Here is a 23,528-nt window from a genome sequence, read left to right on the forward strand (position 1 = left end):
ATCAGAGACTCAGGTGGGACATAGAAAAAGGAACAGTTTCTAATTTCATGAAGCTGTTAAAGCAAATATATGTAATATTACCTTGCCGAGTGTATTTAAAATTGTGACGAAAATTTTGGAGTTTAACCAAAGAAAAATCTTTAGTGTACACCTACTGGCAGTAACTGCCCTATTAGACTGGAGAAACGTTTTTCGTGACAAGTTACTACGACTTAAAAAACTACTTAAACTGGTTCACTCACCAGAGAATTATGAATGGATAATTTTTACGGTGTAAATAAGTTGGGTATCTACATTGGCGAAATTTTCTAATTACAAAAATAAAACTTCAGTACATGGTCACGTAGGGAATTTAGGAGTTAAAATAAATATCTATGAAGATATTTGTTTAGGATATTAAATTTTAACATGATAATTTTTAAAAAATTATACAGTAGAGTCTCGCTAATCCGGACCTCACTAGTCCAGACATCCGGTTAATCCGGACGGATATAAATAAAAAATATTGAAAAAGATATTTGTGACAAAGGAAAATAAGAAAATACATTTCTAAGAGAGAGTCTTCTTGCCCTCAGTTGCCGGGAGTCTTACCGCTAGTTTTCCGCTCATCGTCTGTTTTCCAAGAAGTGACCCACTCTATACCTGCGAGTTGTTTTGTTTCGTTCCCTTCAGTCGATGGTTACTCGTGCTGGTGATAGGTGCTTGTGACAGTTATTTTTATTCAGTGCGAGTGTTGTATTGTGTGAACTCATTAAGAGCAACGTAATAGCTAATAAACCTAAGAAAGTGACTGTAACAATGGAGCAAAAACACCAAGCCTTATTTCGTATTGATGTGGATGAATCATTAACTAGAATCGCGCAAGATTTAGGAGTGGGAAAACAAACTGTTTCTAATTGGAAAAAAAATCGGAAAGAAATTCAAGATTTTTGTACCAAAATGGTGAGTAAGGACAGTCTGGGTAACAGAAGCACGTTAAAAAACCAAAAAATGAAACTTTAGACAAGGCTTTGTACATTTGGTTTTGCCAACAACGTGAACAAGGCGTTCCGCTGTCTGGCGTAACATTACAAGCGTTCGCACTCAAACTCAACGAAAAATTAAAAGGTGACTCTGCTTTTACTGCCAGTGTGGGATGGTTATCTCATTGGAAAGATCGACACAGTGTTTGTGAACTTAGTGTAAGTGGTGAAATTTTGTCAGGTGACAATAGTGCAAGTGAAGACTTTAAAGTAAAATTTGAAAAGTTTGTTAAAGATGAAAACTTAGAGCCTTGCCAAGTGTTTAACGCTGACGAAACAGGATTAAATTACAAAATGCTTCCTAAAAAAACATTAGCATCAAAATTGGATTCTGTAGCCCAAGGTCATAAGGTAAAAAAAGAAAGAATAACTTTGCTCCCTTGTAGTAATGCTTCTGGCAACTTGAAAATTCCACTTTTGGTTATAGGCAAATCGGCTAAGCCTAGGGCCCTTAAAAATCTTAATAGAAATGCTCTTCCAGCCCAGTACACTTCACAAAAATCGGCATGGATGGACGGAAAAATTTTTTAAAGCTTGGTTTTTTTGAAACATTTGTTCCTAAAATAAAAAAGTTTTTGAGAGACAAAAACCGCACAGAAAAACCTGTGGTGTTAATTGATAATGCACCATGCCAACCGAGTGAAGAAGAATTGCGAGATGATGAAATTTTTGTAAAATTTCTGCCACCAAACGTGACTGTTTTGATACAACCTATGGATCAAGGTGTGATTGAAGCAATAAAACGGCGATATAGGAAAAAATTGATTATGTCTCTTTTAGAGCAACAAGAAGCAGACCCGTCAGCTAACTTACCGGATCATATTTAAAAAGTGACAATGAAGAATGTCATTTACTTGGCTGCAGAAGCATGGGAAGAAATTAAGCCGTCAACTCTTCAAAAAAGCTGGAAAAATTTGTGGCCAAGCATTTCACAGGAAAAACAGGCACAAGACCAAACTCAACCAACTTCAACTAGCTTTGATTTTGTACATGTTTTTCAACAGTTGGAGGGTTGGGCCAACATAGAGGAGAATGACATATCCGAATGGATTAACAGTGACAGCGGTATTGGTCATCCAATGTTAAGTGAAGATGAAAACGTGGAGGCGTGCATTGCAAACACGGCAACTGAAATAGACAGTTCGGAAGATAACGATGGAGGTACGGAGGAATCAGCTGGCCCAACTCATGGTGAAGCAACTACAATGCTGGAGGGGTTGCTGAGTTGCTTAGAGAAGCAAAGCGACACATTGTCTGCTGAGCTACTGACCTTGAGGCGCCTACGAGATCGCACGGCAAAACGACGGCAATCTTCATTAAAACAAAAGAATATTACAGACTTTTTCGAGTAAATTGTAATTTTTTTTAACCTTTAATTGTTTTATACTTTTTAATTACATGTGGTATGTACAATACATATAATTGTTTTATAAATAAGTTACATACATGTACATAGTTTCTTAAGTACTTTATAATAAAACATAGTTGATATTTAAGCATACCTATAAAACTTGTTTTTGATACATTTTAAAGTTGATTATGGTTAATCCGGACTTTCGGTGATCCGGACAGGGTCCGGTCCGGACAAGTCCAGATTAACGAGACTCTACTGTTATTTAATAATGTGTAGGATGCTAAGCTAGAGCTGTCCGCATTTTCTTTGAAGCCAGCAAGTGTAATAGTTAATTTTGTAATGTTTCTCTGGCTTTTAATTTGCTATATTTCTATAATTATGTTTTTTTTACACAATATTATTAATGAGTGCTGATCATTATGTTAATAACATTATAGGGTTTATAGTAACAGCCATTTGTCAAAAAGTATTTGATGTAACTTTGCTGGACGTTAGCTGGTTAATAAATCTGTGCCTTTTTCAAATCAAGTTAGTATATATTATTGAATAAGTAATATTTTCCTTATCACTCGTTTCCACGCAGTTCTCTTGATTCAGTATTTGCAAAGTTATAGAATCATTTAAGTCCGTCGCTCAGGAGAGTCGGGAATGTTTTGGTTGTGTTTCATCAGGGCACGCAATAAGTGCGTGACTCACGACAGAGAGCGACGAAGTTGTGCTCGCCTGCAGGTCAAATTCAGGTTTGACAAGAAGGTGGAGGCCAAAACAAAATGGTTTTCCAAGCACACATTTATTTCCACAGTTGGTTATCACACGCCCTCGTACAAATACCAAGTTCAACTGCTAAAAATGCCCCGTGGCATGTAACGGTATAAGTGAGATGCAGTCCACCCTCACAACTACATGAGAGATTGTCGTAGGTTGGTTTCAAAGCTCCTTGAAGGAAATAACAATAATTAACTAAACAGTCAGCCGATTAAGGCAAGCTCCGAGGACATGTAGAAAGCGAATTGGAATAGTTGAGATGAGAAAACAGAAGTAATTATCAGTGATGCAATGGGGGAAGTCCCCAGGGTGTGCACACATCTTACCTCGGCCGCTGATGAGAGACTGACCGGAAGAGCGAACTCTCTGAAGTATCATAGCACCTCCGTGCCAAACAAGTGAAACTGTGCCGGAAATTAGGTATTTCGGCACTTTTTTTTTTAATTTTTATTATAATTTTAAATTATTTTTGGAAATTTTATTTTCCATATAATTTCGTTACAATTGGGTGATTTACACTTTGTTAGGCTGGTGTACCTACTGTACTTAGTTAAACTTTGCGGCAGTGGTCTGAGGCAACTTTTCTCAGGGGCCAATCTGATCTTTTGCAAGTTTAAAGATGTTGTTAGCAGCCCGGATGACATTTCTCCCGCTTGCAGTCACGTTCGCGGCCTGTAACATTATTTCCCTGCATGACTAAATTTGCACACAACAGCTCTGGACGAGTTGTTACCACTTCTCAGAGACGAGCTTAGACCAGCTCTTCCCGTCACGCATACGTGTTAGGTTCACTCATAGAAAGTCACGTTAGGGCACTTCCCAGCCTCCTTGCGTTTTTTGTCCACCCTCACCTCCCAGTCACCCCCCCCCCCCTCCCTTTTGGTTCTCAGAACTTAGCCCAGGATCATTCCCCTGACGTGAACTCACCAGGCAGTGGCCTACTTCAAGGATGATTTGCTACAGAAAAAATATGTGCAAATATGGACCACACACGACATCTAGCGGCAGAAATAGTAACTTCTTCACTTGTCGCCAGCTGGTGGAGCTAACGCCCGCGACACCTGGTGGCACCTGGTTGTAATATTGTGGTTAATAATGTATTGCTTTCTTACAGATTATTGTGATTATCTATGTAGTCTTAAACTTGTAAGTTTAAATTCTATTTCTTGGGTGGTTGTTCCCACCAAGGAATATGCCATTGTTAACATGTCAGTACTGATTTAAGATATTTTGAAATTAATAACATGATTGATTGTTACACTTGTGATTGGGATTCCGCACATTACTTCTGATTTTACTGCAGTGAAATTATTTTATATTATTATTAAAAGTTTTTTAACCCCAGTGCTGCCAACTTTCAAGGCACAACCATCACTCCATCAGTATTCACACCAATGCATAGAATTACTTGCTAAACAAACCCTAATGAAGTTTACTCCAGATACATGAGATTACAAAACAACTAACACCACTTCTATAACTATAGTAACACAATAAACCATCAAGTAGCTAATATAAAATTACACAGGTTTAAAACCACTTACTAATTAAAATTCTAAAATAAGTTTCAGGATTCATATTTATGTTAAGTACTTCACAAAAATTTACCTTATTAGGCCTACAAGAGATAGGCCTACATGAGCGATATTTATTGTACCAAAAGATATTGAGACATTAAGATTCTCTGTTTTCGTAATAAATACACAGCACTTCATAGTTCCATAACTGGACGTCTAAACCCGGAGATAGTTAAAAACCCTTAGTACTTGGCAAAACTGTAACCACTAGTGTTTATATTTTATCTACATGTTTCATTGTAACCAAAATTTAGTAAATATTTTAAGTATTGTTAGTCACCGTGTGCTGAGTGCTGAGGAAATCTTTCTTTGGATGTGGTTTTCATTAGCTGCTATCATGTGCCATTTTGTGATATTTCACACCTACTGGAATATTTAATTGAATGTATCAGTTGTGACATACAAATACCAGGCTAAAAGTACAAGATTTAAAAAAACTGTAATAAGTATTTTTACAGCCTCTGAATAGGTGAGTTTTTGTGAGTTTCTTTTAGCTACTAATTTTTTCTAATTCTTAAATTTTAAATTATTTACTCCTGCATTGCTATAGTTTACTTTGGTTCTTATGAAAATCCTAGGTAAACATATGTACCCAGGTATTTCATGCAACTGACAACATAATTGAAATGAAGAAAACAAAATTTAGGTCATGCTATCCACCTCTAAAATACGTTAAAAGTGCTTTTAAGTTATTAACTTCTCAGAAATATACAATTTGATCTGAATGAATTCTGAAAAACATGCTAGTTGTGAAAAGCTATTAAATCAATTACAAATGTAGGGTTTTATGTACTAATACCAGTAAAATTGAGGGGTAAATACTTAAAATTGCTATAAGTGAACTATTCTATCAAGAATTCTCTACTTAGTAAATAAGTTGGACAAAAGACTTTTAAATTATAATTTTAAGGGGAAATGAAGTACACTCTTGGTTTTTAAATTTAAACATCAAAAAGAATGTAATCTGGTGGATTTATTGGGTGAAATAGTACTCATCACATGCAGGTCACATGATTACATTTGCAGCTCTGTACAGTGAACAGAACACGGAGACATCAGTACTGTGTGGCCCCATTAAGGGTGGCAATGAAAGCTGCTACACGACGATGTATTGAGAGGAGGAGACTGGAGTATCTCCGCCCATGCTGCTTTGATGCATGCGCATGCCCACGATTTATTCGTTGGGACTGCAGATATTCTGTTCAAGACCAATCACAGTCTGATCATGAACTGTAAGATTTGGATGTGCGAGAGATAGGATAAACATGAAGGCTCAGGAAGTCGCGAGGCACGGTATCTTCCAGGCACATCTACGATGAGTACCACGTAGGTCGTGCAACGTACTAGTGGTAAAAGTACCCAGGCAGGAAATGAAAATAGGGGACGAGAACAAGCTACCACACCTCCACGATTTAAGAGTTGCTGTTCGGCATAACGGCAACGAGGACTAGGCGAGACCTATAACCCTAGGTGCTCAGCCGGTACAAGGTGCATCATGACTCAGTGCCGCAAGGTACGGATGCAACCATGGTATTCTGTCAGCAGAGCACGATTGGTTGGAGATAATGATGGTATGTCATTTGCCATTGCTATCTCTGGCGCCTGTGGTGAGCTGTCAATAGCAGTTGTAGAAATGGACGCCTGAAAAAGATACTAAAAGCTACAGATGACGAACTATTTAATCAGACACACATTGTTGTAACACATGTCTGAACACCTGAGAAAAAGTTTTGATGTAGCTGTACAATCTTGGCTTCCTGCACATAGTTCAGCTTGTCCCTCTTCAACACACTCATTCTTCAACCGCTTCAATGAACTTACATTTCTTCTAGAGCGAGACCAATTACAGGATAGGGCAGTTCATGATTCCGATAGGTCACAATTCTTCCGCAGAAAATGCTGGAAATTGTATCACTACTGTATTTAGTTTTCTAAAGTGGCCTGTTCAGTCCATCTTCCACATAACAACCTCTCGGTGACCTCTACTAGGTATATACTACCCATCAATGTAAATGTATTGCTTCATTCTGTAGAACAATCAATTGGCTTTTGAGGTTTGAGTAAACATATTTTGAAGGTCTGGAAACTTTATTTGCCAAAGTAGGTTCCAGTGCATTGATTGATCCGGACATATGTAAATAGGTAAGCCATATATTTTCTGTTAATGTCTGATTATTGTTATTTTTATATTAAAAGCTACTAAATAATATTTATTATTTTAAAACATATCATGTCTGAGCTGGGGTGAAGTGATACATGTATCAGTTCACCCCGTCAACGTAAAATGTCATTGCATTTATATTTTCAGAGCCAAATAAGATGCCTAGATATTACAAAAGGCCTCCAGGCACAAAACCAATAAAAGTTATTAGAATAGATGACTTAAACAAAGCAGTTAACGAGGTCCAGAATGGGAATCTTACATACCGAGAGGCATCCGAAAAGTATGGAATAGACAAAATGAAGAAATATAGAAAATGTAAGTATGTGCAGCAAAAACCACAGGGTGGTCAAACAACATTAAGTCAGCTGGAAGAAGAGAGTCTGAAAGGTAGGCTGAAGTATTGCACTTTATCATACCCCCGGTATGATAGGTACCTAACCCTCTGTTTCCTTACGTAATAACTATTATGTTGGTAAATTTGTTTTAACCAGTTCTTTTTTTTTAAGATCACATCATCCAACTCGGTGAGTGGGCATTTCCTTTAACGTATACGTAGGGTGGAGGCACCGGTTATGGCCACATTAAGACATTTTTGTACTTCAAACATATTTTTTATTACAAAAAATATTGATATAAACTATGGAAGATTTTTAATTTACAACTTGAAGTTTCGTTCATCTTCCCATATGGTAAAATTTATGCTGTAAATAATTCATAAAATATAAAAAAAAAAATACATTTTCTAGACATGTTTCACCACTTTTGGCCACTCTGTATTCAGTTATGGCCATCACTTTCTCCACTTATGGCCAGCATAATTAATCTTAAACTTAAGGTATATATTCAGTTTTAAATAATAAAAAAACAAAAAATAAAAAATAAATATAAAATTAGACTCAAAGGAAATGTTAGGGGTTCTCTACTTAACTGAAATAGGCTCTAAGTAATAAAGGCTTAAATAACCAAAAAACACACTTATAAAAAAGTTAATTAAGTTAAATATGCTAATTTAAAACATGACAATAAGCCTAGCCTAGTTTGAAATGACAATATCCTAGTGTTTTTCAACAGTTTTTACAGCACCAGGAAACACATTTACCAACATCCGACCCTCTTCTTTGAGGATTGGATCAGGTAATTTACCAATAATGTTCAAAATATTGATTTGTGAAATGTCGTTCTCTATGATCACAAGTTCAGTTTTTTTTTGAGTTAATACATCTTAAACACTGAATATCATATTCACAATCAGAAATTATTTTTGAAAGCACACCAACGTACTTGTACTCTGTCACACAGAGAGATTTTTTTTCCTGTAAAACTAAATTTTGCCAAAACAAAATCTCCTACTTTAAGATTTTTCACACCACTCAACTCTACGTCCAAAGGATCATCTAAATCACATTCACCTAACTCAACATCATCTAGACTGTCCCCACTTTCAACCCATTCTTCATCTGAGCTGCTTGAACTGGATTTGGAAGTACTAGGCTTCTGTGATTTCATTTTAGTTTTCCTATTAGCTACTTTCAGTATCTTGCTCGCTTCTTTCTGTTTCCTATTTAATTCACGCTTCAGTTTTCTTTCATTTTTTTGTCTCTCCTTCTCTTTCTTCTCCTCTTCCTTTAGTGTGTTAAATTCCAACCACTTATCACTTGTTACTACTGAGGGTATTATTTCTTTTTTCTTCTTACCTTTAGAGTCTTTACTATCTGGCCATCTAATCACATCTTTAAAAACTGTTGCTAGTGTTTTTGGAGGGGTTATTTGAATAGCAGTAGGTTCACTTGAGCTTTTTAATTTACTATCACTGGATCGAGGAGTATCAGATGTGGATTGTCTTTCTACATCACTGGAAAGTGAAATAGGCATAGCTGATGTTGAAGGAATATGTGAATCAATCGGGAGGGACATGAGACCAGGAGAAATTGTCAAATCAGATAAACTTACTGAAGGGGACAAGAGGTTTTCCATAGAAACTGTTGTAAATGACAGGTCAAGATCCATGCCTGAAGAAATATCAACAGTTGTAGGAATACTTTGGCCTTCTAAATCATGAGCTTCCATTTGTGCAGCAGGATGTGGCGTGCTGTAATCATGATCAGGAACAGCTCTTCCATCTGGACCAGCCTCAAGTTCATTCACTAGTTCATTACAACGGGGTGTTTTCTGAGAGTCTTCAAAAAATTTTTCCCACACATCAAAAAGTAAAGTGGCATGTGGGTTCCCTTCCCACTCATGAGTCCTTTTTTTCGTTTGTCTAAATTGTTGAAGCAGATCACCATCAATCTTAGACTCAAAGTACTTAAGATGTTTCACGATCTCTTCTTTCTCAACATGTGTATCTTGCTGAGAGGTTGCCAACTTACGAACAATACATTTTGTATAGTCATCTTTATCTGCATCAAAAGGATGTAGACCTGTTGATTCAAACCCAGCTTTAACATTTTTCTGCATGCTTGGTTCGTATATAATTTTTGATAAAGCCAAAGGGACCTCTGCTTTTGTGATTTCTTTGTTATCATTGTCAATTCGCCAATTGTGTTTCAGCGGTCCAAATACTGCAACATCTAGTGGCTGTAAAATGTGGGTAGAGTTCGGATAGAGAGCTACTAAAATAATTTGGTTCTCTCTGCAAAACTTGCTAAGATGTATGGTGAGATGAGACCTATGTCCATCAAGAAATACTATGACTGGACGACTGATATCAGACTTTATCAAAAATGGTAGAAAAACATTTGTGATATACTCAAAAAAACTCTCCCCAGTCATCCACCCATTCTCAGTTTTTCCAATACCCCATTCAGGGGGAGCAGATTTTATTACGTTGGCAGGTATTTGTGTATACTTATAAATTGTTAGAGGTGGAGCAAACTTGCCATTTGCATTCACTGCAAACAATGTGGTAATGTTTTCCTTATCTGAATTGGAAGATTCATCATAAATCTGTTGACCACGAGGCCCTAAAATCAGCAAACCCTTTGAAACTAAACAAAAACAGGTTTCATCCATGTTAAACACCCTATTGGGGTCTTCCAAGACATCAGAATAATCTTTTAAAGAAGTATAAACTTCCCTAAACCAAGCCCTTATCTTCTCTTCAGTCACTGCACCTCTAGCTCGGTTAACGTACTCTGCGTGTTTCTGTGATATGACAGGATGTCTCTTTAAAAAAGAATAATACCACTTCTTACCAGGACGGTTATCAAGAAATAATTTCTGCTGTACATTCCCTTCATCCAAAAGTTTTTTCACTGAAGAGCACAAATCTTCTTTGTCTACTGGAAATCCCATGTTTGCACAATCAATGATCCACTGAACTAACATGTCCTCTATATCTTTCCCTAAGACAGAATGAGGTCCGCAATGTCCTGTAGATTCTGCTGGAGAAATGTGAGATAATTTATTTCTCAATGTTGTCCTTGGAACACTATATAGCTTACTTGCTGTAGCTACACGCATTCCATCTTCAATTGCCTTTAGGGCACTGCTTACTTTGGAAGGGGAATATTGGAATCTCTTCTTAATTTTTTCTACTCCCCCTTTTCGGTTGATTCTTGAAGCCATTCTCCTGTAAAGAAAGTGTAGTTTAATATAATAATAAAATAAGGTTGGTATAAATAACTTAGCATGTCTTTAAAAAATATATATAATTTTTCCCCCCATTTTCTTAAGTTATAAGGCCCTGGATTAAGACTTTTTAGGTGAAAATAATATTTAAGACTTCTAGAGACTGCCTAACCAAATGATACATAACACCCTCTATAAATACTAATTTTGCCTCTATAAATATTAATTTTGCCTCAAAATGCATCATAATATTTTGTATATAAGTTAATAGAAAATAGGTTATTATCGAAGATAATAATTGAGAATGCTACATGAGTTACATAATTGCCAAATCATAGTTTTCAACTTTTAAATAGGCCTGTGGTTATATTAATAACAAAAGTTAATACCATAAACAAAATGTGGCCATAAGCAGAGGGTAAGTATATCACCACTTATAGCCACCTAGTGGCCATAACTAGTAAGTGAAGGATAATACTGATCCACTAATGGCCATGCACATGTACCTTATAATTTTATGGTTATGTCAGTTACAATCATACTACATGGAAAAAATAGAATGTTTACCTACCTGGAAAGTGAGTTCCTTCTTTCTAGGTCATCAAATAAATTTTCTGTGAATTTCCAAATAAATGGATGCACTTAAGAAATACCATAAGAATGTGAACATTTTAGAACATACAAACTAATAAACCTTGACATCACATCTGTTTGCATCAGAGTATGCATGGCTACTGGGTGAAACTGTAGCTAAGAGTCAGCAGATTTTTATAAGCTTGGTTTTGATTGGTTGAGAATAGCCTGTTGTTTAAAAATTGACCAATAATATGAATGTGGCCATAAGGGGAGCAGTGGCCAAAACCGGTGCCTCCACCCTATATCCGGTTGGTTTGTTAAAGGTTACTTGGACAGGCTAGGTCAAAGTGTTGGAAAATTCAAGAACAAGCTGCCAGGTGAAGACTGGGTTTTATCATCTTTAAAGAGACATAAGAAACAATTGAGCTCAAGAATGTCATAGAATATGAAAAGAGCAAGGGTGGCAGTTTCAGCAGAATCTATAAATCAATATTTTGATAATTTAGAGGTACCTAACTCCTTGTGGTGCTCAGCCTTGCAGTATCATCAATCACGATGAATCTAATGTAACAGACAATCCGGGCAACAAAAAAATTGCTTGTAGAAGAGGCCAGAAGCACCCTGAAAAGGGTTAATGACTTTGCAAAATCTGCAACAAGTTTAATGTTCTCATGCAGTGGAGATGGGCAGTTATTACACTTATATGTTATATATAAAGCTGAGAATTTGTACGATTCGTGGCGTACAGGAGGGCCAAAGGAAACACGTTATGGGTGCACAAAGAGTGGTTGGTTTGACCAAAAACATTTTGAAGATTGGAATTTTTCTAGCTCTTCCTTTTTTAGAAAAACAACCAGAACCACGGATTCTTATTGGGGACAATCTAACAAGTCATTTTTCGTAAGCTGTCATTACATCTTGCTGTGAAAATAACATTACCTCCATAATTCTCCCAAAACATTCAACTCACTTAGCTCAGCCAATTCATGTGGCATTTTTCAGACCACTCAAATGTAAATGGCGGTCACTCTTACAAGAGTGGAGAAATCAAGGAAACCGAGGCTTGCTAAGTAAAATTCATTTCCCGCCAATGTTGAAAAAGCTTATTGAAGGACTGAGAGATAAATTTGAAGAAAATATAAAGAGTGGATTTAGGAAAACGGGAATTGTTCCGGTGAACCGCCAAGAAATTTTGAACCAATTGCCCAATAAAGGGGTCGATGCAAATCCTGTAGAAGAGAGCATGAATGTCAGTGTGATATGGTTATTGAGAGAATTGGGTGATTATCACGAAAGTGAGTATTTTAAAGTCCCAAACAAATTCTAGCTAGACTTATTAGTTGGGAAAAATAATTAAATGTGTGTATTTTCCTTTCATAACACACTGTTATGACATCCTAAAGTCATATTATTAATGTCATGCATTATGCATAAAAAAAATTAAAAGTACTAAATATGTCTTTCTCCTGGTATGTCCCACATCTCATATAGTGCAACTTACTGGTATGTCATTAATAGTCTTATTGAAAATTGGCACATTTATATATTTTTCCTTTCATATAAACACTTCAATGGTAAGTTTAATTTTTTTTCTGATTTTTATAAGCCAAGAGAAATTTATTATTCAATTTGTAGTTCTGTCCCAATATTTCCAGGTCATTCTCCTGTAACAAGGGAAGTTTCCTGAAAATAGGTTTCAATAATAAGACATTTTGTATTGGGTTGGTACACTGAATATTTTTTACTTTTTGGAGGGAAAGTCATTGCAAGAAAATGTGTGTGATTTGTTGCGTGTTTTCTGAAGAATAGCAAAGTTTTGGATTCAGGTAAGTGACTGTTTCTACTGTCATTTTCCTGTAAGCATTTTCATCTTAAGTTCAAGTAATAAAAGTTTTTATTCTAACTTAAAATGTAGATATATTAATTGGCAATTCATTGTAGGTGAAATCTAACCTCAAATAATGTTCTAAGACTTCAGCCATGGAGTAAACCAATGATAATGTCATTCTCCTGGCTGTCATTCTCTTGGTATGAAAGTCATTCTCCTGGCATTTTAAGGTTCTGATTTTACCAGGAGAATGACTCAAATCCAGGATAATGACACACTCAGACCAAAATCTTTTTTTTTTCTCTACATTTGCCCAGCAGTAAATAAAACTTTTAAAGTATAGCTACTTGATCATATGCATGCAATGAGGGCCTATTTGACAATAGAGTACCAACAAAGTTACAAATTTACATAGAAAATGTTCATGTGTTGCAGATTATGGCTTTATGGCTCCACGGAAAAAACAAAGCAGAGAGGAACAACTGAAGAAAAAACGAGATACTGAAAAAAAGCGACAAGAAAAGATAAAATGCAATCCGGAATTACTGCTCGCAGGGAAGATAAAACGTAAACAGAAATATGAAAACAGGAAGAAGAAAGGTAAAATAAAACCCATTGCTGAAAAAACACACAGGGAAAAAAGACAGCAAAGAAAGTCATGGCGAGAAACTCAAAAAAGAAACCGTGAAAGAAAGAAAAAAGCAGAAGAAGAATGTACATTTCTCTCCAATAATTCACCACCAAGCAGTGATTCGGAAAACATACGGGAGTTATCAGAACGTGAACTTTCAAATTGTTTCACACGTTCTAAACTTCAACCATTAACAAATGACTCTACCAGTTCATCACTTTATGTAGCTTCTACGTCTTGTGCGAAAGTTCATGGCAGAAGGAATGCCGGAAAGAGAAGAAGGAGAAAAGAACTTCAAAACCTTAAAAATAAATTGCGTGAAGGTGAAAGAAAAGCAGCAAGGTATCGAAAGCGAAACCAAAGATTGCTTGCAAAAATCGAAAGTGACAAGAAGAATGCTACACCTAGAACGAAAGTAAATGGTTTCTTGAAAGGGCGGAAGGTTGATAAAGATATTACTTAAACGAAAGCTGGTTTTTCGAGAAGTATTGGTAAGTCAGCTCACCCATAATTACAACCAAATAAAATCTCACAAGACTAAAAACAATTTCAAAAGAGTTATTGCTGGAAGAATAGTGAAGAAATACAGATGCATGACCAATGTATTCAAATTTTTAAAGAATAGAAGCAAGAATGTTGAAGAGAATATCAGAAGGAAGTCTAATGAAATTGCAAAACAAACAGTAATAGATTTCCTCACACAGGATGAAAACAGCACACAATGCTCTGGAAAGAAAGATTTCATAACAAGGTGTAAATTGAAGAAACAAAAGAGATATTTTAATGGTAGTTTAAAGGAACTGTATGTAAAATTTAAAAATTTGGATTTGGATATTAGGCTGAGTTACACTACATTCTGTCGATTCAAACCTTTTTGGATTGTTGCACGCAAAGTGAACAGTCGGAATACTTGTTTGTGTATCACTCATAGAAACATGGAAATATTAACAGAGAAGTTGCATGTGAGTGATGTGATAAACGCTAAAAAGCCAGAGGAAATAATGGAAATGTTGTGCTGTGAAAAGAATAGTGAAAAGTGTTTGTTGAGAAAGTGTGATGAATGCAAAGATCAAGTGATTCTTTATAAAGAATTAAATTTGTCTGATAGTATTGTTTATCACAAATGGGTAACAACAAAAGAAACTCGAGTAGTACAAGGAAATGAAAAAGTATTTCAAATTACAACAAAAACTGAGATCAAAACTGACATTGGAAGTGCTGTTCATGAATTAGAAAGTACTATTGTTAAATTCATGAATCATGTGGCTAACATCCATCATCAACATCAATACATCAAAGAGTTGAAAGAAAATATAAGTTACGAAGAAGCTCTTTTTCACGTGGATTTCAGTGAGAATTTTTCAGCCAAATATTCAGAAGAAGTACGGGCAATCCACTTTTGCGCTTCAAGGCGGCAGTTTACATTACATACTGGTGTTGTTTATTACAAGGCTGAAGACATGGGAAAAAACTTTTTTTTCATTTTGTACTCTTTCTGATAGTCTTCGACATGACCCTGCCGCTATATGGGCTCACCTTGATCCAGTGGTAAAATATCTACTTCAGCAGTGCCCCCGAATAAAAATTGTTCACTTTTTGAGTGATTCACCATCCACACAGTACAGGAACAAGAAAAACTTTTACTTGTTTCAATCTGTGGTGGAACAATATCCATTGGTAACAATGGCAACTTGGAACTTTAGTGAGGCTGGCCATGGTAAAGGAGCACCGGATGGTGTCGGTGGATGTTTGAAACGAACAGCAGACAGCATTATCGCACAAGGAACAGATATTACAAATCTTCCTACCTTATTTGACAAATAGGAAGGAAATTGTCCAAACATTAAACTTTGGAAAATCTCTGTGAACGATATTCTCAAGTTTGATGACATTCTACATAAAGGAGGAAAACTTGTGACTGTAAAAGGAACAATGAAAGTTCATCAAGTGACAGTTACATCTACACCCAGCACACACAGTTACAGAGCACTGAGCTGCTTGCAGTGCACACTGAATCAAAATTGCAAGCGTTTTGGGATTGTGTTCTCAAGTGACTCACAAAAGTTACTCACGTTGGTCAAACAAGGTAGGGCATGTTAACAACTACGGTATCTTTTTTAATTACTGTATGTACTATTCAACATTCAGTTTAATAGCTGATTGTGACATTACATCAGGAAATAGCATTCTAATGTAGCCTAACTGTTAAATTGGCATCATCCTACATTTTAATAGTTAATTATATCCTGTAATCAATTAAGTGCAAAGGGTATCAACTTAACTTAATTGAACAAAAAATTCACAAGTATATGATTTTAATAAATAATTAATTTACATTACTAACAGTTGAAGTCAAACGACATAATGAGCGGAATGCAGTAGGTACTGATGTATGTGAAACTAAGATGTTTGAATTTTTTTCAGATACAACCTCACAGTATTCAGTTGGAGAATGGGTAGCAGTCACATATGAAGGTCAAACCTACCCAGGAGAAATTACGTGCACTGACAATGATGGAGGAAAGACAGTGACAATCAATGCAATGGAGCCAACTAATTTAGGAAGAACAGCTTGGAAATGGCCTTCTCCAAGGGATATTCATGTCTACATAATTGATGATATCCTACGGAAAATTCAGCCCCCAGTTCCATCAGGGACTAGAGCATCTCAGTTTGTGTTCTCAGATCCTATATAAAAACTGTGCAAATTTTGTATTTGTATCATGAATTGTGTTTACAAATTAAACCATCATACAAAGTTCAGTTTCTTGTCATTCTCCTAGAAGTTGTCATTCTCCTGCCTCCCAAATTTCAAAATTGGTATTCAAGTATTTACAGACATAAAACTATGTGACCAATAGATAATTGTAATTAAGTAAGTACCCTTTTAAGATGAACACTGATTTTTTCCAAAAAATTTTAAGAAGTTTAAAAATCAAAAATATTGTAGTACCAAAATCCTTACTTTCGTGATAATCACCCAATTACGATATGGTAAACAGAAACAAAGACCAAGAACTTGTCGAAAAGTCAAACTGCAAGTTGAAACAGGAAAAAGTGTCCAGAATGTTGGTGAGGATGAATCGACATCAGGGAAATCTGAAATTTCATTCAGTGGCAGTGATCAAAGTAGTAGGTAATGAAAACGAAGGAGATCCTGATGCCAGCCATGTCTCTATTTCCAAGGAGGGAAATGAAGAAATGGAAACAGAATCATAAGTTCCGTGTAACTCTCAGACCTTAATCTTGGGTGATTTTGTGGTTGTGCAACTGAAGGACCAAATTACAAGAAAGGAGAAAATCTATGCAGCACAAGTGACTAATATAGTGGAAAATAGTGATGGGAGTTCACGGACAGTAGAAGTGAGTTTTTTGAAATCTTACAGGTGCCACAAAGATACTTTCATTTAGGTAGCCTGAAATCAAGGAATGTAGAGTAGTATACCCCCATGAAGTGCTGTGTCGTCTTCCACAGCCTGTTGTTCTCCATTATGGACGTCTTAAATTTTCTAAAGATTTTTTTAATGAAAACTAAGGATTTAGGCCTAAAGTAAATTTTTACCATATATTAACATTATATTCAAGCAAATGAAATACGATTGTTAATTTTGTAAATAAATTATGTCTTAAAATACATTTGTGTTACTGTGCAAAAATTTATGATGTCATAATTTGATGTTTTATTTACAAACAATTTTACCTAGGCTATACATAAATTTAAAAAAATTTTAAACTTAAAATATGCCTCAGTTCACCCCAACAGCCTTACAAAGCATTGAAATTTATACCTTGTATCAGTTCACCCACATTGCTGGGGTGAACTAATACATGCAGTTTTTATTAAAAAAAAACTTAAAATGGGAAATAAAATTAAATATTAAATACATGAGTTATTACTTAAAGGAGTCTTCTGAAATATTACGTAGTACTAAATCACTAAGGAATAAAATTATGTGCTAGATTGCATTTCAAATTTTGAAACTGTATCAGTTCACCCCGTTTAACGTTACCCTACCCCACCCCACACATTCCTTGTACTTTAAGTGCTTCATTCTTGGTGTCGGAATTTAAAAAGTCAGTCATGTATAATAATCACTGTTTCAAAACCAATTAGCACCATGTTGATTCCCAAGAGTGCTAGCGGAGAAATTTCGACAGCAATTCCTGCCTACCTGCAGCATCTTTAACACTGAAATAATTTTATCTTAGTCTAATACTAGTTTCTATTGTCAAGTTATTGGATTGTACAAAAGATTTTCATTACATCAATGTTCAAAACTTACATATTTATATTTGATATGGTAATTGTTCTGTATCATGCATCAAGTTTATCCCTGATCCTGATCGGAATGTTCCTGTATACCTATATATTGATCTTGTGGTGCATTAGCTTGCTATTTTAATTCAGTATATCGAAAAATTCTGGCTTTACAAAAACTCTTAATATCACAATACATTAAATTATGTCAGGTCTTTAGCAATTGTCTTTCTTTTTAACTTACAAACTGTATAGGCCTATAACATGTTTTTATTTCGAGGCTCTTTCGACAAACTAAATTAAAACAGCAAGAATTCTGTACCACAGAACCAGTGTATACAGGATCATGCCATCAGGATCAAGGATAAAATTGGATATATAATATGTAACTTTTACCCAGATAATCAAGCCACATTACTAGTTCTATTAAAAATATTTTTCAGATGATTTTCAACAGAGCTCTTTCACTCAATCTTTTTATCCACTACGTCAATGTAAAGATTTATTTACATCAACCGCCTCACATATATTTGGCCAGAAATTAAAACATAACTAACGTGCATATATTTGTTTCACACACACACATATACCCAAGAAATTAAATTATGCGCATGATACTACTAGTTTATCTAATTATATAATATATAATGGACATAAAACAAAATAACATCAAACGGTTGTACCTTGTGATTCGTTTTCTGTTGCAGAATATAACTTCTTTCGTCGGGTGCAAGAGTCGATAGTGGTTGATCCGCCATGAGTTTGGGGTTGTCAATTCAGCTCAGTAAACTCGTGCTGTTATACGTCTTACTATAAGCACTATCTTTATATCCACAAGTTGTAGTCTACTCGCCCACCTAACATATGTGAGGTATTGATTTTTTCATACGATTGCGATTATAAATTAGCTCCCACGCATTTGTTTTTTGAGTCCGTCCGCGGTTGCCCTGAAACGTCCGTATAACGCATAACCACTCATTTAATCTTTGCACTAAAAACCATAAATAAATATTTATTGCATTTCAAATAAAAAAAATGGTACTACGTAAAGAATAACTATAAAGTTCAGTAATTTATTCAAAAAAACTACGTATGATTTTACCACGTGACACTCACTAAAAAGCTTGTTTATCAACAACGTTTTTAAAAAGCCAAACAGAGCTACCAAGTAACAGTGTTCGATTAAGAAGTTCTTAAGTTAGTTTTTCGCGCAGGCTCTTTTTGACCTTTCAACTCAATATGCAACTTTACATGTTTCATTTGCCGAGAATAGTGTGGTGAATGGTCGTTTTACTCGTGAAAGCAAGTTGCTCTTAAGTCAATCGAGTCATGCCATCGATGCTTGTCCTCTCGATGAAGAGTTGATAGGATATGTCGTCTGCTGGGTGTTTAGGCACCATCTCATCTCTACTTCTGTGTTGTTTATAATGTTCAGGTAGTGTGATTTTTAGAACAATAAATGAATAATTAATCATATTAAATATAACAACGATGATTGAAAATTTATGACTAGGGACGGATCCAGGTGTCATGTAATTATGTTATTACAATAGCCTGTCACCTCCGTCCGTCTAAAAGTGGGTTTACGATTGAAAACTAAGAATTAAGACTTAAGACTTAGTCGTGTACTTACCTATGACTCTATGTAAACTAGTGGAATGGTTTATGATTGTCGTGTGTGAATTTTGACGGGTCGTGTGCGAACCATATGATGACTTAAGACTTAACATAAATGGTTATATTTTATATTTTTCGTTAAAACTTAAGGGAAGCGACCAATCACAACAAACCGGAACCTTTCAACCGGAAGTTTATGTCTTATTATTGGACCGAGCGAGGCAGTATTTTGGGTTAGAATTCGTATGTTTGACATTTGTAATCATCATCCATTTCGAAAAATAGATATCCCATTTGTCAATAACCTATTTCAAACCTGCTTCTCCGTTTCGAACAATGGCCGACCATGTGTTTTGTGCTGTGATTGGTTAGAATTAACGACTTCTATGTCAATCATAAACTGGAAAATGTAGTTTTGACTTAATCGTGTGCTCGATGTTAAATTATAATTCTTAAGGAAATCAATCGTAAATTCAGCTTAAAGGTGGGTTTACGATTGAAAATTAAGAATTTAGACTTAAGACATAGTCGTGTACTTACCATGACGTCGTACCTCCTCTTTATTAAATAAAAAACCCGGGTCACAGTCCTGTCCGCGGCGCAACACTCCAGCCATGGCCTTGGTAGTGCTACCACTCGTCACCAGATGGCAGTGTAAATATAAAGAGACAATGTATCATAGTTATTTTATAGATGTTATTATTGTAAATATTTAGGTAGATTATTAAGTGTATGCTGGAAGTATGTTTTGTAGATGTGGAAATAATATTGTAAAATGCAAAAGATCATCATCAGGCAAAAGAGATAGAAATATGTAAAACTTTAACACAGATGGTTCTAGAAGAAACTTGTATAAATTGTGCGGGCTAACAAGCCTCGACAGCTCTCATCTCCCAGCCAATCTGGGAGAATAATTACCTTTGATAGCTTTCCTCTCTCCCAGCCAATCTGGGAGAATAAATATTACCTCAGGCAAAAGTGGTATCATTGGCTTGAAATACTCATAGTCCTTTCCTCAGCTAGCGACTCTTCGTGGGACCGCGGGCTTTCCTTCTCTCTCTCATTCTCTCGCACCTATCCGCTAGCGACTCCTTGCGAGACTGCGGGCAATCCTCTGCTAGCGACTCTTAGTGAGACAGCGGGCTTCCTTCTCTCTCTCTCTCATTCTACCTCTCTCTGCCCCCCCATCCGCTAGCGACTCTTCGTGAGACCGCGGGCAATCCTCTGCTAGCGACTCTTAGTGAGACCGCGGGCATCCCTCTCTCCAACTTCCATCCTTTCCGCTAGCGACTCTTCGTGAGACCGCGGGCATCCTCTCTTCTACACCCAATCCTCCTGCTAGCTACTCCTTGTCCGCACGTCCTCGGTCAGCTGCACTGGGCCGAACGGTCCACTCCCGCCTCAGAGTGTGAGGCTGCTCTACCCAAGAGCTGGCGCCGGGCAAACAACACAACTGAACGACCGAGCGACGTCCACCCCGTCTCCACAGCTTCACCAGAGACGAGGCCGCGACATTTGGCGCCCGAACGTGTGGCACTCCATCATCGAGACTACCAGAGTTCAGGAACAGTCAGCAGGATTCGGCGACCCGGAGTGTGTATATTCACTAAACAAGTGTAGAAGAATGTGTGCAGGACAGAACTGGTAGAAATTCATGACACAATGCTACCACACAGACTGACAACCACAGGCGAAACAGGTCAACCACCAAGGGACTTGGACCTAATGACAGGAGAGGAACAGTGGCACAACACATCTGAGTGCAAACCAGTGAGGGCAGAGTTAGCAATGGGTACCTTGGTTTGGGATACAATAACAACACCAAGGCCCACACAGGCACCAACACAGAAGGCAGGGGCAAACCTCATAGACTGGGAGGTACTTGCAAGCCCAGCAGTGCAACCAAACGTGCATATAGGGCAGACAGCTACCGCAACAGGACGCATAGTGCTTCCAGAGTTCAGTGGGCTAGCACATGAGGACCCATGCGAGTTTGTGCAGTGGTGTCAGGAACGGATGACACAATGCGGGGTGCAGATAGAAGAATGGACCCAACGCACGAGTGAACAATTACGCGGGCAAGCTCGTAAGTGGTGGAACCTGTGGGGACGCTATGACATGCAGTGGCAGGAGTTCGCTACCCGCTTAACACGGCGCTTCGACGACCGCATGGCAGTCATGAGCTGTAAGGCTCGCTTCTACGGCGAGACCCAAAAGGACTCAGAGTCAGTAGAGCAGTTCGTGGCAAACAAGCTGCGTCTGTACCGGCGCATAGCCCCAGGAGAAGACCCCGAGCAAGCTTTGCCAGAAGTTACTGCGTTAATGCGAGAAGAATTGCAACCATTCATCAGGCCATACTGCAATGGAACAGTAGAGGACTATGTTCGACAGGCAACAGCTACAGAAGGCAACCTACGACACCTCCTGGGACGTCGGACCGGGACAACTATCCCCGAACGAGGACCCAGACATCAGGTTGGAGCACCTGCAGGGACAAGCAGGGCCATACCGCAGGAACGTCCATGGCGGACAGCAACACAGGCGCTCGAGGGCCCACCTGGTGGGACAGGCCAGAACACATCTCCAGGATGGCGGAATGCAGGCAATCGGCGCGATGGAGGCCGACCACCACAGTGCCGTCTAGGATGCCCACAGGGCACGTATCACTGGCATCAGGACTGCCAGAGACACCAACAGCAACAAAAACCAGCGGGAAAATGGGCAGTAGGGGGTGTTGGACCTACAGACTTAACCCCCGTACCAGCCAATCCCCTGCCGCAAGCCACAGAGAACAAAATTGAACAACTGGGGCAGCTCACCACGCTAGAAAACCGACTGATGCGGATCCCCATCACCCTGAACGGGAGACAGACTGCCGCACTTATAGACACAGGGGCGAGCCATGTATTCGTCGCCCAGCACTGTGTACCACCCGCAGATATCACACCCAGACACTGTGCCCTGCACCTTGCTACGGACACTGGGACCGGGACAGCCATTGGAGATGCCATCATCACTGTGGGTATACGGGAGATGGTGACCCAAACTTCAGCAGTCGTGGTAGAAGGACTCAGAGATGATTTGGTACTCGGACAGCCATGGTTGGTAGAGCAGGATGCCTTGATTTCACCAGCATCAGGCCTGGTAAATTTAGGTAAACGTGAGCGCCTGGCAGTACATACACTAGGAAGCATACCACCTTCCCACAGGTCACACGACCACAGGCCAAGAGACATGACCTGTCGCCTGCTCACTGTGGGAGATGATGACCCACCTCCAGCGGACCTGATCGAACCCAAACAACGAGTTCTCGACGCCCAACACACCTCCTCAGATGCTGAGCGTCGACGAGCAAAGCGAGCAGAAGGAGATGTGGCAGGAACAATGCCGGACAACCACCAATCTGTCACACCCCAAGGAATGCAGCATCTGTTCCAGGGAACACCGAGCCCAAGGACAAGAATGGAGAGGCCTGCAGAAGCCCCTGCCACGACCCCGAGGCGACAGCACCGGAGGCACCCAGCACGAATTCTGATCCTTGATGTCACGGGGACACCAGAGGCAGGCATAAACACCACAGAGGAGCAGCCCCTGGTGACAGAACCGGAAGACATTGAGACAACAGAACCACCCTCCCCTACCCGAGGTGGGTGGGGGCATGGAGCCTCCCTCGCCGATGCCGAATTCCGGGTCAACGTGGAGGAACCAGCTGAGGACAACCAGAGACACCGCCGACGACGCCGCCGGCCCCCACTGTACCTGGCAGATTATGTCACCGGCTGCGAACTGGCCACACTGGTGAATGGCGACCCAGGGAGTCCAGAACCGGCGGGCCCGCCCTGACGCTCGCAACTACGAGGAGAGAAGGCATCATGCGCCTGCTGGAGGGCGCGCGGACGGCCTAGACCCGGGCTTTTCCAGGGGGGGGCGTCTGACGTCGTACCTCCTCTTTATTAAATAAAAAACCCGGGTCACAGTCCTGTCCGCGGCGCAACACTCCAGCCATGGCCTTGGTAGTGCTACCACTCGTCACCAGATGGCAGTGTAAATATAAAGAGACAATGTATCATAGTTATTTTATAGATGTTATTATTGTAAATATTTAGGTAGATTATTAAGTGTATGCTGGAAGTATGTTTTGTAGATGTGGAAATAATATTGTAAAA

At 38.3% G+C, this 23,528-nt stretch overlaps 1 protein-coding gene across 5 annotated transcripts in view; it reads right to left on the bottom strand.

Annotated features, from left to right (window-relative positions):
- LOC134527335 (putative sodium-coupled neutral amino acid transporter 11) overlaps nucleotides 1–18,955 on the bottom strand; it is a 126,505-nt gene extending 107,550 nt beyond the window's left edge. For 2 of the 5 annotated variants that reach the window (XM_063359919.1, XM_063359917.1), the window contains exon 1: nucleotides 18,429–18,900. In XM_063359919.1, coding sequence (XP_063215989.1) covers nucleotides 18,429–18,503 — 75 coding nt within the window. In that variant the 5' untranslated portion in view covers nucleotides 18,504–18,900. Of the gene's footprint in view, nucleotides 1–18,428 lie in introns of all 5 variants that reach the window. The other 3 variants (XM_063359916.1, XM_063359915.1, XM_063359918.1) reach the window with 3 other exon arrangements.
- Between the last annotated feature and the right edge of the window lie 4,573 nt (nucleotides 18,956–23,528).

This window comes from Bacillus rossius, chromosome 1, assembly GCF_032445375.1.
Source record: "Bacillus rossius redtenbacheri isolate Brsri chromosome 1, Brsri_v3, whole genome shotgun sequence".
NCBI lineage: Eukaryota > Metazoa > Arthropoda > Insecta > Phasmatodea > Bacillidae > Bacillus > Bacillus rossius.